Source organism: Ascidia mentula, chromosome 5, assembly GCF_947561715.1.
Source record: "Ascidia mentula chromosome 5, kaAscMent1.1, whole genome shotgun sequence".
In the NCBI taxonomy this organism is placed as follows: domain Eukaryota; kingdom Metazoa; phylum Chordata; class Ascidiacea; order Phlebobranchia; family Ascidiidae; genus Ascidia; species Ascidia mentula.
In genome coordinates, this window is record NC_138570.1 from 12,517,068 (window position 1) to 12,534,813 (window position 17,746).

The following is a 17,746-nucleotide window of genomic DNA, read 5'->3' on the forward strand; positions in this document are numbered from 1 at the left end:
GAGTTGTTGCGCAACTTGAATGCAACCTGAAGTTGACCGATTTGGTCGATTACGTCAGTTATTTATATAGCTTAATTAACTAAGTGCCCTAATAGGTTATTTAAGTATAGGTAGACTTTGTTTTCAGAATAACTAAAAGTAGTTATGTTTATTTTAGCTTTATTTATCATTTGCGAAAGAAGTACTTGTGTTTAAATTAACCTTATTTATTATTTGCCAAAGAAATGCCTGTAATTATTTTAACTTGATTTACGTAGTTAGTTTGGTTGCCTAAGTTACCTATATTGCCCAAATTACGTGTTAATAACACAACTATAATGTGGCTGCTTCTACCGGCTACAATTTTTTCACCTGCCACTAGCTCGGCAGGTTTTTCCTATTAAATTGTCCGGTCAGGAATTGACCTAAACCGGAAATGAGTTCTTCTTTTTTCCCATGTCGTTTTGTTGGACATCACAACTTGGACATGCGTTGAACGCGTGATTACAATGACTTTGGTTTTAACTCTCGGTCATAATCTAGTTAAACGCTTTGGGCCTTTTTAAGTATATTTAATACTGGTATGGGGCCTGCGGTGTACTGTCCCATGCAGGTGCAATAATTTTTCGGCAGGTGCATTATTGCAGAGTAGGCTACCTTAAAACCAGGATATTTTTGGTTTAATTGCCATATAGCTCGTACAAAATGGCCACTTAGTTAATTGCTGAAAAATCAGTCGCCCCAGGGCTTTGTTTCTTTTTAAAACTGTTTGCTGTATTATTTAAAAACAAAAACGTTTCAATGAATTTCCAAATGCCATTGAACTGAAGCCAGCAATTTGGAATTCAACAATGTTTTTAAATTTATTTTGTTGAACAGGAAACGTTTACATGAAAAGAAATGTCGACGGCCGAATAGCGTCTATTATCCAATACCTTGTCATATAAATGTTTGTCACAAATCTCATATTATACTTTCACAACTGTGTCACCTTTCACTGTATCACTGCACCGTGCTGATACCAGGACAGCTATACAAGAGCTAACATATATGAATACAAATGTATTTAAGTGCATTCCTCAGTGTTATGTGTTACTACACCAGATAAAGGATCATAAGTGCCAGCACAGTAATAATACATATGTTCTTGATCCAGTTTTCTTCTTTTTTTGTATTCTTCGTAAGATAGGACATAACAAATATGGGAAATCGTTTGTACGTCATTGTCGTCAATATGAGTTGACTTATAAAGTGCATTCTGAAATTTAAACAGTTATACATATGTTACAAACTTGCTTGCATGTCAAACGATGTAAGGTAGCCCATAATCTTTTTACAGTGAGCTGCAGAAAACATAATTATTTGTGACACGAAAGGCGCATTTAAAATGCAAAGAAATTAGCAATAAGATTGAATTTAATTACTGCAGTATTTGCAGTGTTCTTGAGGCCACATATTAGATTTCTATTAAAAAAAGTTTTGCTCGCAGGGAATGCCCGTCATCATAGGCGTATCCAGGATTTTTAAAGGCGGTCAAATTTTTTTGGAAATTCCCCTATTTTCCGCTGTATATTTGTGGTCTAGCATTAGAATACGAACGCCCGTGTTTACGCAAATCATCACATAAACGGTGGCTTCCTGGTTTGCGTAATTGCGTAACGCTATGAAACACTCGAAACGAGTTTTTGCGGTAGTACTTGCGCCGTAGTTTTAATACCACGAATTTGAAAGAAAGGCTTGAATATATTTGTTACCTGAAAAATATTAAATGTGGGCTTACGTTATCAAGAAATCATACAAATAAAAATTATTTTGCATGCGGTGGCCTTTTATTAACAATGCAATATGTTTGTATACAATGGCTAGTGCGGTTTTCGGGTCAACTTTTACTAAAGTTTTTGATTTTCAAGGGAATTTTGACAAAAAATTACAGTGGCGTTTGTTCAGCTATCAAAACTGACAAAAATATTTCACAAAATATATATGCCATGCCCGTCATGTATTTCTTTGTCAGAAAGAAATGCAGCACGTAACAAAGCAACCGGTAATGCATGAAGGTAAAATTTAGGGTTGAATAAGCGAAGACACATGTGTTGTTGCCAGGATTTTTGTTTGGGGCAGTTTTTGTGTGTTTTTTTACCTCCTCAGTCAGGTAGTGGTTTGTTGCTGGGTGTTGTCAAAAAACTAGTCAAAAAAAGCATCAAACTGTTCAAGGGGATTGTTACAGCGAGAATTAACGCTTCTTCAGGTTCACCTTTAACCAGTAAAGTGTTTCGAATTCATCCGCGCATGTGGCTGTCTTTAGGACGACATGTTTGTAGGGTGAAATTGTTATGCTGTTAAGAGCTAACTAACTTTTATCCGGTTTCTAGTTGAACAAGGGTAAAATATAATAATGTATGTAAATTTGGAACTTTGGTGGAACCACTAGCCGTGGGCTAGTACGAACCTGGGTCACCCCACAGTTGGTACGTTTATTTGTGTTGTAACTCGGTGACATAATTTGCGAATCTTGTATATTTTAAATGTAACTGATTAACGTAGATACAATTTGGAAACTGTGGTAGGGACATATTTTCGATGTACGTTGTTAGTATTACTGGTACTGTGACGTAACAATCTGCTTCATATGAATGTTGTGGTTTACAGAAAAACCGCTACGCTCAATGTGCACAACACAACCATTCAAACCCGGAGTGGGTTGTGTTGATGGATAATTGGGTGGGCGCGTTTTATCTACAGGGCCGAACGGCGCAGGACCAGGCTGCGCACAAGCGGTCGTAACAGGGATCTAGCTAAAAATCAATTCAAGAGAATTATACCTTAATTTATCATTTTTCCTTTTTCACGCGTTACTATTTATTGTCGTGTTGGAATCTTGCTTACTTGTCCTGACGAAGGTCTATTGCATAACGACGGAAACGTCGACCAAACTAATAATTATTTGCCTGAAGAGCTTTGAGGTGTTGAATATTATGCCTGGTAGCGTAATTGTTTATGTTAGGCCCTCTTGTTTCCACGTTCAGGCCAAAATTAGTTGTAGGACAATTACTTAAAGCTCTCCCCAAGGGGTATTTCGCCCTTGGTCAGACAATATTAAAACCAAACAGGTTGCAAAAATTTTTTTTTCGAAAAAAAACCTTATCCAATTTGAAATTCAGTGTTGTACCCAACCCCTCTCTATAAAATCCTATTAGAAATGAGATCATTCTGGTGGCTCTCCTGTTATGCTAATGTTCTTAAAAACTTTTTGGGAACTTAATCATCCCTATTTTTTGCCAACTTCCAGTGGGCAGGATTAAAAAAAAAAAACAGGCCAGATTTCGTCCAAATACCAAATTTTCTTTTTGCTTAGTTCTTTTCTTAACGACTTTATGCAATAAAAATGCTGCTATATTTATGATTTACTTTATTGTGGGGTTTTTCTTTGCCAAGCATCTCTTCTGGATGATAAAACCAACGAACTTGAACCACCATCGTTTTTGCCCAGGATTCCCACATGGATTCAATCAAGCCAATATATGGAAGATTTGGTCGACCAGAAGAAAGAAATACAACACAATCCCCACACTGCAACAAATCACCCAGAAATGCTTTAATAGTTCTTGTCACCATATTAAAACACAACTCAAATAAGTAAAAGTTTCCTTGCAAAATACTTTGCTGGTTTATTACATATACGTATGTTTCTTCGGGTGCATAAGGTGCTAATGGAAAATTGTTGATACTTGCACTGCAAAAGTGCATATATACATACATTTGCTAAGTTATTAGATCAATGCTGAAATGCATTTATATACCTAAAGGCGTCGATTTAGGGGTGGCAAGTCACCCCTCACAAACAAACAGGGGTGACAACGCATGTATTGTCACCCCTGGATTTCGTTTAAATTAAAAAGTATTGTCAGAAAAACCACACACATTATACTATGCCTTAGGTAGTTGACCTGTATTATTACCGTCACAAACACAAATGTCTCGTGGATTATTGCGCAGCGCAGCAGTTGTTGTAACGTAATGCTGAGAATCGGCAGTGTAGCCTAATAGATTTGTTTGTTAGTTCATAATTATTCATCTGCAATTGACCGAGTGAAACAAAAATGTGCCGCTTTCAGTAAGGGGGTCCGGAATTAACGTGTTTAAAACTTAGTGCTACAACAACATGATTCGGTGTAAAAACAAAGGGACACGAGACGGAATTTGCGTCGTTTACCTATGTTTAGGGCGATACGACTGACGAAATGTTTTTTGCGTGTTTCTAAAACCTGAAAAAGTCACCGTTAATATTTTACAAAACGTTAAAAAATCGACGCATATGTATATAACCAAGTGGATTTTCCCAAGCATGGCATGCCAAAATCTGTTGCAAACATATAAAGTGACATGCTTGAATAAAAACAGGCTGCTTTAAGAATACATTTGAATGCTGCACAGTTCCAGTTGTAGGGTGTAAAGTTGCTGATTGTTTCAGGTAATTAGAAACTGAGAAGTGTTTACAATGGCAAAACTGACAAATTCATATTTCAAATTCATTATCTTTTGTTACTTGCAAACATTAACAACAAGCAAAAATAATATAAGGCACATAACTTTAAGCATTAGTAGGCTTACTATATTTCAAGCTTTTACCACATTAGCCGAGAATATAAAAAGGTTGGTCACACACAAATACAAACACTTACATTTATAACTTCATGTTGCTTAACGATGGATTTATAAAAGACTTTTTTTGTCTTTAAATTATGGTCATCATTTTGACAACTAGCACCAAACCAATTCCACTGCTTAAGCTCTAAAAATTCAAATTTAATGTTTTGTTTCTTAATTACCAATTAAACTTAAACATACCTTGGTCACATACATTTCTTTTGATACTTGTAATTTCAATGTCCTTGGTCCCTTTTCTGCAAATACCCAAGTGTAGTTTTTACATAATTTTAAATACACCAATTCTTTTTTTTTAAAAAGTAAAATTAGTGCAATGTTGCAAGCCTGACAATGTTTAGGTAGTAATATATTGAAAATAAACAAAAATAATTAAACAGCTAAGATATCTTGAAAATTTCCAGATTAATACGCACTAAACCATATGATTCCATCCTTGCACACTGATTACCCAAGAAGCATTGTAAGATAAATATTTTTTTTCGCTACATCATGTGTGCGCAATGGTGAAGGTTCGTCGATGGAGTGATTACAATGTTACAATACTATAGAGCATACAGTTAAACAAGTATTGAACTGTAAGAACTTGTTATGAATAACCACAAACAGAAACATGATTTAGTGCATGTATGCTCAGTGGAAGCACTGAAATCCAGATAATTTTGGTTGTTGTTCGTCATTAATAGGCTACCTTTCTTTGTTTATTTAATTTTTGGTTTGTGAAGCAGGCCAATGCAATAAAAATAAGACAACCCACAATTTAAATTATGAAATCAGTATCTTATTTCATAATTTGAATTGTGGAGTTGTCTTATTTTAAATGGCGATGCTTATTTTAGTGAAAAATATTTTTGTAGAGTACTAAACCTGTCTGACTTAACCAATGGAAATAAAAGTCAACAAAAGTATCCACGACGTGATCCAAAAATTGTGGTAAGAAACTTAAATCCAATTGCAGACAGCCACATTCTAATACATTTAAATTCAGTAAAACTACATTTACAAGGTACTCACATTGGCAATCCTCCATCAATCACTTTGTGCAGTGACCGCTGAGTTCCTAAAAATATATTTGCATTGTTTCTAAGCATTACTTCAGCAACACTAATGTGGCATACTTTTTAAAGAGGGGGCGAAGTCATTAGGCAATAAACGAATCTGCGATACAGGAATAAAAGCAGAGTCTCCATCATCAAAGTCCACATGCACTTGTCCCGCGAAAATTTCTTTGCAGAAAAAATAGAAATTACCAATGTTTGCTGCATTGATAAAGCAAACTTTTACCCATGTATGTTAAATAATTATTATTGAAAACAAAACATTGCTACATGTAACATCACCAGATACAATGTTGCCAGGATATAAGCAGTGCATCTTTCCTGACCAGTAGGCAGCTATTCGAGTGTTAACACATATAATGTTTGGAAGAGTTTTTTCTAGGACACAGTTGACTGTAACTTCTTCCTGACACAAAATAATTGGCCTGTTTTTATGTCGATCACCGTTTACTAACACTCCATACCTTAAAAAAAAATACTGACTAATAAAAAGACATAAAAAAGTAATACAAGACATTCATACAGATCAGGTGGGTGAATCTGTGTTAAAGTACCGGCTGAAAACACATTTCCTTCTTGATACATTAGTATCTTCATTCCATCTACCAAATCTTTGCCATTAAGCTTGACACTAGGCCTGCAAAAAATTACATAATAAGCCATAAATTTTTATCACCAACAAATTGCTGTGAAAAGTAATGATGATGAGAAGGAGATGCAATGTATAAGCAAACTCTTTATGATATAAAAGTTGCCAAATTCGGCTTTGGTTTGAAAATATGCAGGGTCAATTATAATTTCAATAGTGTAGCAGTGTTTCCTATTTTCCAGAGAAGGCCCATCTAACCTGCAAAATATCCAGACTGGACTGCCTACGCTGGTTTAAAACATTTCCATCGCTATTCAGTATTTTAGTGTCGAGAGTTAGTGCAACTATATTGTTTCAAGTCCTATTTTTTCAGTTCATGGTATTGTCTGAACACTACAGAATGTTATGCTATATAGGTCAACATGCAATCTCAATGTTTTGCCAACAAACAGTTAAAAACACGAATCTTTCTTGTCCATCATGAGGTTTTCGGGCTTGGCAGCCCAGGCAATGCAGTCTAGCTGGATCAGCCACTTTTTCCTGACAAGTCTCCACGACGTGATCCAAATCTAGCTCCGACTTGTCAGGAAAAAGTGGCTGATCAAGCTAGGCTGCATTGCCTGGGCTGCCAAGCCCGAAAACCTCATGATCGCGATACGTTAGATGTAATCGCCAAGCAAGGACCTGTGCAGTAGGGCGATCTTGCCAATCATGCCATTGCATGTTATATTACTGCGTCGTTCATGTCCATTAACTTTTTGATATGTTTTAGTTGAAAGGTCGACCTAAAAGTTCAACCGCTGATAAACCACAGTCTGCGGTCCTCCAACCAGACAAATTTGTTAGTATAGTGTTTGTCAAAGCCTCACCACACAGCTCTTTCACTATGAAACCGAAGAAAAACCTAGTTGGCAGTACAGTCAGACAGAAGCAGGTTTTCTGTTTTTTGGCTGACATATCGCACACCAAGTGATAACTGCTCATATCCCGCATCATCTGTAGTTTCGTCCACTATGATTGAAAAATAAACTGCCTTGTTGACATATTGCAAAAATTTTTCTCTAATTAGGTCCCCACATATATCAACCAACTCGTTCTGTACTGTCTTGCTTGTATATATGGCGTTACTTGGAGCTTTTATTTTGACATTCCGATATTATTGAATCCCCACCATTCTCGCGGTATTTTAATAGCTTATGAAAGTTGCCTTCATTTGAACTGGAATTGGTGATGTGAGAGTCCAAACGTCTGTCATCATGGCGGCCACGAAAAGGAAAACACTGTGCACCGCACAACCCAATGGATGACACAACGGTTGTCAAAAATTCGCGGGCGTATCTTGTCCATTTCATTGGAACGAACTTCCATCTGCTAAACAACATCACCACGACTTGATGCAAAAGCATTTACAAAATCCTTTCCTTTATCCATTGAGAAAATATGATAAAAGTCCTTACTGTGTTTCTCGAACATGCTTAGTGCTTTGCAAATTTCCTGTTTTGTTACGCCAAATGGAAGTTTGACAAATTTGCCTAATTTACAACCATGCACAGTACTAGGAGCAAATAGCACACAAAACTGACAAAACAGTCCTTTCTTAATTGGACTGTACCATATCAAAGGGTATCTCCGAAAGCAATCTGCCCTTGTGCTTTGAAATTGTGGTTTCCCTTTTACCACGCGAAACATTTTGGGAATTCATAGCCTTCTAATCCTGTATAAAAAACAAGTTTTCTTTATCGTGTAAAAGATGCAAATCCTCGACAAATTGGCCAATGTCTTGAGACGCAGGCACCTATTTAAAGGACTGTTGCTGCAAAACAACAGCAGACGATTACTCTGTGTCAGACTCCTAATGTCAACAACCTGTATCACTCGATGTAGAAGCCGAAATATTCTACAGACGGAGAATCCCTCATTGTATAAACTTATGTCATTTCCAATCAGACATTCTCCAGATAAGCCTCCCTCGCGACAACTTTCTGATTCCTATATTGTTCTGAATCCAATTTCAATCAACTAAGATGGAGATAGTCTGGCGCTAAGGATTGTTTTTAATCGCCTGATACATTTTAGCCCAAGCCAAACTCGATAATTGGCATGTTTTAGTCTAAGCCAAACGCAATAATTGGGGTGACCAAACTCAGACACCATCCTCATTTTTTTCTAGATCTGCCACTGACCACAGATCATGTGCACGGCAAAGTCAAATTTGGGGTCTTAATAAAATGAAAACGTCATTGCAATTGGAACACGAAAAAATAAAAACTATTCACAGATTTAAAATCGGTTCAATTCAAAGAATACTAATTTTATCAAAAAATGTTTAGATTTTTTGAGATACAAGTGTTTAAAAACAGAAGGTATACCACTCCCTTACCCAAACACTGTAAGTTTGGGGAGCGTTACTCCGAAACCACTTGTCGGATTGGGCGAAAATTTGGTGTGTGACTGTGTCACAGTAATTAACACATAAACCAAGCTTCATTAAAAACAAACATTTTAAGGTCTTTTTTAGTCTTTTGGCATGGTATTCCATTTTGTTCTGGCTTTGTCTGATTACAGTAGGGGGAAAACCCCTATATATATCTATATATATATATATATCACAGTAAAGTTGCCCAAGAAGTTTCGCTTATGTACACAAGTGTTACTTGGTCACAATATACCCACTCTAACCAGGGAGCTCCCTTAAATCAGTCAGTAGAGCAAGTAGTGTGTACAGAGAGACAAGCTCAAGCCCCATGATTCCCACTTATCCGGAAAACATGGATGGAATTGATCCCCATGATCCTTTTAACTCACATTACTATTTCAATATATGAAGTACTTACATTTCAAGCATTGGTGGTACATTTATTTGGTCCAACTCTTCAATAAATTCCTAAAAAGATAATCTTGTGTAAAGGAAAATACATGTTTTTTTTTCAAACAGCAACAATTGTGTGGGTTATTTTTATTTTACTTACATTGTTTTTGCTTATCCCTGTTTTACAGGTTTGTTCCGAAGTAATTTGTTAAGGAGACACAGATTTTACCTCGTGAGAGCCAATTTTTATAAGTTTGAGTGATTCATTTATGCATAGGTTCGGAAATGGTGGGTCATGTAGCTTAATTGTACTACGTTGTACGTTTCCATGTCGCGAATTTTGTCGATGTTTTTTGACACGGTGACAAAATATAGAAGTGAGACAGGACAAGTACTTGACACAAACGGCTGATTTTTTGGCCATAAAAATAAGGTGGCCTAATGCACATAAGCAGGGCAGCGATTTTTTTTGTGTGTCGAACATCTTGAGAAAAATTGTTGTGCTTGTCGAATAGCAAAAATGTCGTATCTGGTAACTAACGCATGAGAACCACCAAGGCTTATTTCGATTATTCTTGTACTGACATAAGTTTAGAATACATGTTGAAATAACGACAAAACAATTCAAAACCTTGCAAGTTGTAAGCTGCTATGTCTCTTTTAAGGTCCGATTGAACGAAAAATGGTACTTGTTTCATAACAATGCTCCATGCTCCATGTTCGACAAAATACGAGGATTGAAAGAAAATAGTCGCTGACATTGCTCTATTGCATAATAGTCGCAAATCCCCATCCTGCTGGGTTTTATCGGCCGCTCGAAAACGATTTGCCGGGAATCATAAAAGCGACCTCCCGGGCAACACTTTTTTTCGCCTAGCGATGAGACGCTCGAATAATTACCAGTCAATTTCCTTTAGGACATTGTGTCCCAAACGGCTTTTATATTTTGTGTCATTGCTAAAAACATCATGTCAATGACAGGCAAATGACACAAAAAAAAATCAGATTGCCAATAAACGTTAACAACGTTGTTTGCATCAGCGCTCGTCGCATGTACGAATGAATAGATAAAGGATGCGGCGCCTTATAATCTGCTGTGTGTTGCATCGCAATAATCTCAAAAACTAGTCGCAACAACCCAAAAACTGTTCGCAATTTGCGAACTGCTAATTCAAACCCTGAACGTGCTTATTTGCTGAACGTTAAAGCAAGTGCTGGCTGCTTTTTGCAAGGATTTGGTCCAAAAATTTTTTTTTATTTAGCCATCTAAACAGAAAAATTTATTTTGGGTGGGGATCCAAAACGGTATTGGCATTAAGTTTTCAACACTACGTAACCGTTCAGTTAAATGCTGTTGTTTGATAGAGACTCAAAATACAAATTTCTCCCCAAATAATTGTTTACGGTTTGACATTAAACGACTTACACTGGCACCAACGTCTTTGAATCAAACGCAAAAAATTGACAACTATGTTTTAGGAAAATCGTTGCCGTCCAATCTTCGAAAAAAGAAAACTAGTAAGATTGAAGTGAATGTTGCAAGATTGGCATGACCGATATGTTAGGCTTAATTAAGTTATAATAGTAATTCAATTTGTGGACTTTTGCAGATAACAATAGCGTTGGTCTGTTCGTGGTAGTGAATACAGGTATGTGTCGAACACTTAGAATGGTAAAAAAGGCATAAATCGAAACCCTGCACATAAGCATTGTGTATTGAATGAATGTCCTCAGTTACTCACAGACTTAATAACTTGTTTTTTGGTGAATACAGGTCTGTTTAAAAAAAAAGGTCTGTTTTTTAATGTGCAAGTAGATTGAATATGCTTTTCTCATAAAGTATTGAAATGTGCCTTTTTAATGGTAAGTTTTGTACACAAATTTAGCCTAGAAAGCAGACAAGAGTGCTGGTGTATGCATTGATAAAGCAAATGAAATGCTAGTTCAAAATGGTGGACACAAAAGATTTTTTACATCTAGATAACTGTATCAGATCAGATATCAGGTAGCTAATAAAAGGGTTCTGGGAGTCAAAGTACATTTGAATGGTTGAACATACTGCATTTTACATTACCCTTGTGAAGAAGCACTTGCCAAATCGTTTTTAAGGTTGAACCATGGTTATTGTACAATGCACAATATTGGAAAATAAATAATTAACACTGCTGAAGAACACTCTGCAACACAGAATTTTACACTTTCGCAAACCCCATGACATGATCAGTAGAGGGTAAAAAACAGTTGCACTATACATATGTGACATGGAAACATAACCCATTTTTGGACCAAAACATGAATGAAACCATTTGTGCTTAGCCAAATCATGACATGTGGTCTGTGGATCTAATTTTCGTTGGCCCACGAATTGTAACCTGTCTTGGAAATAATTTTGTACAACGGTCATAGGCATATCCAGGATTTTTTAAAGGGGGGGTCAAATTTTTTTGGGGAATTCTCTGATTTTCAGGTGTAAACAAAGGTTAATTGTGGTCGAGAATCGCAAAATACGAATGCCAGTGTTCGCACCAATCGCCACATAAACGGTGGCTTCCAGGCTTGCGCAATTGTGTAAGGCTATGGAACACTCCATGCGAGTATTTGCAGTAGGGCTTGCGCCGTAGTTTTATTACTACTACTTTCAAAGAAAGGCTTGAATATATTTGTAACCAAAAGGGATCAAACGTGGGCTTAAACTATCAAGAAAACAAACAAATTAGAACTATTTTAGAACTATAAGCAGTAGCCTTATATTCCTCCTTGCACCTTTGCGAGCACTAACAGTTGTTTCGAACATGCATAATATTGGCAACGTGTTTAACAACTAAACTAAATGACTTTCATGCAAGTAAACCGCTTACAAACAACAACGTGACCACTAAAAAACGATGCCAAGTGTTTGGTAACAATGTTCCCGGTTTGGTAACAATGGCGAATGCAAGCACGATGCGGTTTTTAGGTCAACTTTAAAGAAAATTTCTGGTTTTCATGCGGATTTAGACAAAAAAATACAGTGGCATTTGTTTAGCTATAAAACCAGACCAAAATATTTCACCAAAGGGGGGGTGTCCTGACCCCCCCCCCTGGATACGCCTATGACAACGGTCATCGCATAACCACAACCAAAATTCTTGTGGACATGACCACTTTTATTAAGAAATAGCTCGGTCAAATTTGTTCAAGCAAATAAAGATTATGTTGTGTTATTTGTGTAAAAGCAAACAACATGTACATGTAATCAAGATCTTTTATAGTAACACTGACCAGCAGGATAAATTAACGGTTTGCTTTGGCCCACGACAAAATTTAATTGGACCACACCGCTTTAGATGATTATTATTTTCCCTTACACTATGTAAACTTATACGTGTTACACTTACACTGACTAAAAACGAATTATCATATGCAAACAAATTCTCTATCATGGCCACCACTGTAAATTTGTTTTAAAAGGTGAACACTTAATTTTTCAGTTTTAGGCAATTTGGGAGAAATAAACCATCTAAATTTTTCAGCAATTTTTCAAAAAAAAAAAATATAATTTTTTTTTTGAAATCAGGTCTTGCAACAAAGTGTTTAGTATGTGAAACAAGTTTTATTGGAAATATATCGTTGCCACAAACATGTTAGTCAAATTTTACCTATCCACATGTTCAACTTGTTTTGAGAATAAAAACAGACTGGCCCATAGTGCTGAAAACATTGACATGTATTGTGTCGGTTTAAATGTAAATGTTTTGGCAAAAACTTATGCTATCATCTGATTATTCTCAGAATTAAAAGTCAATCCATTATTATTAGTGTTCAACTTTTCTGTTGCGCATGTTCTCATGTATAATTTAGAATTTGTTTTAACATTGTACATCGCAAAAAAATTGTTTTGAATTAAGTTTGTTAAACAAAACATGATTTAGTGTATGAATGTACTATTGAAGCACTAAATTTTCACAATGCCAACAAAGACAGTTACAACTCTATGAATGGCAATATGTTTTGTGTAAGAATAGTGATTCAAAAATCATTTGTGATAGTCTTTTGTGAACTTTGTATATGACACTACTACTACAAAACAAACCGGCAAGATATTGAAGGGGACTTCAGAATGATGAAGATTGACCTTTTGAGGTTTCTTGTGCTTCCTCTTTTTACTGCCCAGAGAATGAGGATCATCTACACAACAAATCCATACAAATAGATATGATTGTCAAATCGCAGTTTAACCTAAAATTATGTCTGATATTTTGCATTTTAAATGCATTACTTTTATGTTACATATAAATATGGCACTTAAATTATTTACAATATTGCAAGAAGGTAAGTTTATCATTAATAATACTATGTTTATATTGTACCCTCAAGTGATGGTGAAGGGATCCGTTCCATGCCAGAATTGGGACCACCTTTCACAATTTTGATATCAACTTCCTTACTCTTCTTAACCTTACACACAAAACATACAGTAAAGTTGAAGCAATGAAGTTAATTATAAAATTCACCTTCGTTGATGTGTTAACACAAAAGGTGTTTGATTTGAGGTCACGTTTTCGAATTTTCATGCAACATTTTCTTAGCCCAGGTATGGAGTTGTCATGTTGTACGCTGCAAAAAAAGAAACTGTAACATAATGGTTATTTTGTTCCAGAAACATTATACTGACCATGTGAAACATGTCAGTACAAAGCACACACTAATATGTTTTTTTTTCTTTGACAATAACTCAGCTGGTGAGTCAATCACCTGTGAGTAAGTATGCTGAGCAATACATGAAGATAAGGGAAAAAAACATTTTAATGAAATGAAACTCAATATAACCCAAATTCCACCAAAGTAAATTATTCTAGAACGGGCCTTTAAGCGCAATGAGTAGGGTGTCATAAGTCCAAACATTTTGGGGACCACTGCTCACAAACCTTCGTACAAGTGCTGTTTCCACTGTTTATTGAAAACAGTTTTGTTTGCCAATGTCACATGGTGAAAAGTATTGTTCGATTGTGTGGCATTCTTCATTGCTTTATTTCAAGTCTTTATTGCAGAAAAGTGCGTTCTTGAAGTTGAACACAAGCTTACTTTTAATTGTGCGTATTTGGAGTGTGGACAAGAATTAGCAAATAACTGTAAGGCCTGTGGTTGCCTTGTGTGATGGAACAACTTTTGACATGTTAACAATTCGGGAACAAAAGATTCTTACTAAGTCAATTGTACATATTGTCAGCTGTTTTTTTTTATTTTATGAAATGTCAGTAAAAATACAAGCCATTTCAACAAGGAAATTACAGCGAGTGCAAAATATGCGTGTGCTTTGCCTTGCAATGCTTTGTACGCCATTACCGTGATTCATGGCGCTTTGTTTTAGAGGTCTCATCAGCTGATGATATGCAATGGTAACGGGATATCCATTGTCGCGTAATACTTGCTGAGATATGTTTCAAAACAATGGGGTTTGTTATGGTGTGTAAATTACTGCAATATATTAATTGTTTTCAATGTTGAATATACCTGTTTAATGTCTGAAAAAAATCAAAAAGACCGAAATTTTTACTGGCATTTCGGACATTTGTCAGAATTTTTTTACTGAAATATAAAATACAGATTGTCAGCATGTGAGTGATAATTTTTAATGGTTACAAGTATAGACAAATAAAAAAAAATGACCAAGTAAGGTAATAAAGCTTACAGAAACATTTTCAACTGAATCTTACTATTCTGTTCAAGTTAAAATTTGGATTCGAATAGTTTGGGATTAAAATCCTCTCATCCCTAGATATGGACAAAAACAACTGATGACTAGAACTTGCAACTTACATGACCAGTGAGATTTTTTAAATATGTCACACTAACCAGATTCTAACTCAATTGAATTTCCATCAAAAATTTAAAAGAGTAAATGACATTCAAAATCCTTTTTTGACCAATAATGATTGTAAAAAATCATTATGTCATATTTATGGATATATTTTCGACATTGTCTATGGTTGTAAGTATTATCACAAGTTAAAAAAAATATCAAATTCTTTGTTTTATTAAACTTCTGGGTGGCAAAAACTAGTGTTTCTTTTTACATTTTAATATTCCTTTTGCTTCTATCTCTGCATTTTTATGTTCTATGGAGTTTCTGTTTATGGAGGTAAAAATATTTATAAAAAGCATAGATCTCCCACTAACAACTTGTGTTAGTTGTGGGATAAAAGCACTGAAATTCTTGCAAAAAGTCATCGAACCAAGATATCTTTGTTAGAATCGCTTTTATGGAGGTATTGTACACATTAAGTAAAGTTAACATGTGTACACCAACACAAAAAATTTAGTTTCAGTAAATAATGCCTGAAACAAATCTTCCTTAGCAGTTTAACTGTCGTACACCCCATAATGCATTTTTGGTTAACTGAAGAGCAAGTATTACATCATGCTCAGTGCCCTGCATTTTATACCACAAAGATACATAAATATTTAAAAAAAAATGGTATTGTCGTGTTCACCACCAGACACACTTGACTGCATGGGTACTTTAAAGCATACGTATACTTACCAACGATTTTTTTGTTGTAGTTTATTCAGTTCATGCTGTTTTTGCTGATAACGCTTTTTTAAATCCAGAAGCCGCCTTTTCATTTGAATTTCCATTGCTTCCATTTGGTCCATCTGTACTTCTTTCAAGCAAAAAATGATCAACATTAGCCCATCAGCTAATATTGCATCGTACTTAAACTGGTCATTGTTTCCAAACACAAAACATTTGCCAAAAATTAAGTGTAATTTTTTGTTAAATCCAAGACCAAAATATATTTGTTTTCCATGATGTTGTTGCAATGGCATGCAATTTCTTTTGTGTAAACCAATTAGTTTATTTGTTCAACACATTGCAAACAGTGAGCATTTACGTCTTAAACTTTGACCAGAAGAAGTTAATAAAACTTACTATTAACAATGCCTAAGCAGGCAGCATTAATTCTAAAGTGTGTTCATGGAACAATTGCAACCATTCCACAGGTCCCTTTAAAGGGTTTGGCAAACCCCAGGTTGGGAAGCAAGAACTCAAGCGATTTAGGATATAATGTCTGATTGCTTTTCAGCAAGGAAATTGCAGTGGTGTAAAATGCAGTCAACCCTTGCATTGCTTTAGACATAATTATCGCAATTCGTGACGCAACAACATTTTACATATGTTAATGCATTAGATAATTTTTAATGCGTCGATTGCCGGTAAATTTTCATAAAAGTGCTAAATCCTACGTGCTCGGCATTTTTTCCAAACTCAGTTGTATATACTTCTTACAGCATTTGTGTGAAATAGGAAATGTGAGGAATATTGACAATGAAACCATTGCCCCAATAAATACCATGAAAACAAATAATCTTGCGCAGTATTGTAGTTGAAAATGTCAAACTAGCGGAATACTAACTATATAGCCTACGCACATAAACTATGCCTATATGGCTCATACACTTCTGGCAAAACAAGCAAAAAAATAACTGAATTTTTCCTTAGTGCCTATTTAAGGTATAAACATGTCCATCATACACCATATACTTACCTGTACTATCCACTAAAACCTCTCCATGTAGCCCACTTGACATTTTTGACAAGAAATGCCTGTAAGCCCACCAACATGCAAACATTTGACCAGTATTTAACTAAAACCAAATGTCAAAACAATTAGGTTTGCAAATGATGACCTATAACATTATTATTTTTCTTCGATGAAATGTGAAATGCACAAGGCCGAGTCGACGAAACTTTTCCAGTCGACAAAACACTGTTATGATTTCGGCGAAATAAAATTTGTAAAATTCAAAATTTCGGCACGCACTACTACACACAATTACATATTGCAAAACGACAACATCCCAAACTCAATACAGCCCTAAATAGCGATACAAAATCAGTTTTAAATACCAATTAATGGAATATTCCAAAGATACAACTTTACGACCGATCAGATGGAATATGACATACAGCGCACGGCGGATGCAACGAGCACATTCTAGTCGACATGTTTCATCAAAAATTTAAAATGTTTCAAAGTGACGAATTTTTTCAAAAATTGCCTCAAATGTAGCCCAGGGCTGGTAGAACAAGATGCCGATGCGTATTTTTTACTTGACTCTTGGTCTGTTGGTCTCTCTTTCTTAGTTCGGTCTCTCTTGGTCCGGTTTGATGATACTTGATAAAACGGAATACATAACCAGAGAGAAGGCAGTTAATTTTGGGTTCAGGTAAAAGGAAGACTAATTCAAAAATGACGAATGTGATGACAAGATTGTTGTCGAACATCTTGATGAGGTAGACGGAGCGCTTGTAAGTTAGCATGAATGTCACTCCTAGCTCATATTTTAACGACGTGACTGCACGCACAAAAACTCCATTTATCTACTTTTAAGTTTTCCCTTGACGTAAGCACGGCTGTTTCTGTCTAAACTTAACAACGAACTATTTCCATGCAATAAGATACAACATTTCTTGAAACCTCCTGACACAAGCAAAGAGTTTCTTTAAACTCAATTGTACACTGGGATTCCAGGAAAATGTTTTGAAGAAGCGATGCGTGTTTATGATGCAACAATACAATAGTGCTAAATGATCTACTGTAGCCTACAGTTTGCAGCAAAGTGACAAGATTAAAGAACCAGCAGAGACTTGTTTGATTACAA

General features: G+C 35.6%; 1 protein-coding gene across 2 annotated transcripts; it reads right to left on the bottom strand.

The window, feature by feature from the left end:
• Positions 1 to 1,026: 1,026 nt before the first annotated feature.
• Positions 1,027 to 16,824, bottom strand: LOC145902739 (uncharacterized). Of its 2 annotated transcripts, XM_082990837.1 has the most exons (14): positions 16,630 to 16,824; positions 15,624 to 15,744; positions 13,594 to 13,696; positions 13,450 to 13,537; positions 13,173 to 13,267; positions 9,126 to 9,175; positions 6,226 to 6,339; positions 5,985 to 6,166; positions 5,763 to 5,870; positions 5,659 to 5,704; positions 4,828 to 4,883; positions 4,662 to 4,771; positions 3,388 to 3,549; positions 1,027 to 1,237 (listed from the first exon to the last, which is right to left on the bottom strand). In XM_082990837.1, exons 1-14 carry the CDS (start codon positions 16,712 to 16,714, stop codon positions 1,046 to 1,048), a joined length of 1,512 nt encoding a protein of 503 aa, XP_082846963.1. In that variant the 5' UTR covers positions 16,715 to 16,824; the 3' UTR covers positions 1,027 to 1,045. The 2 variants fall into 2 exon arrangements, with proteins under 2 accessions (XP_082846963.1, XP_082846962.1); XM_082990836.1 differs by lacking the exon at positions 16,630 to 16,824 and having other exon boundaries at positions 15,624 to 16,623.
• Positions 16,825 to 17,746: the final 922 nt, after the last annotated feature.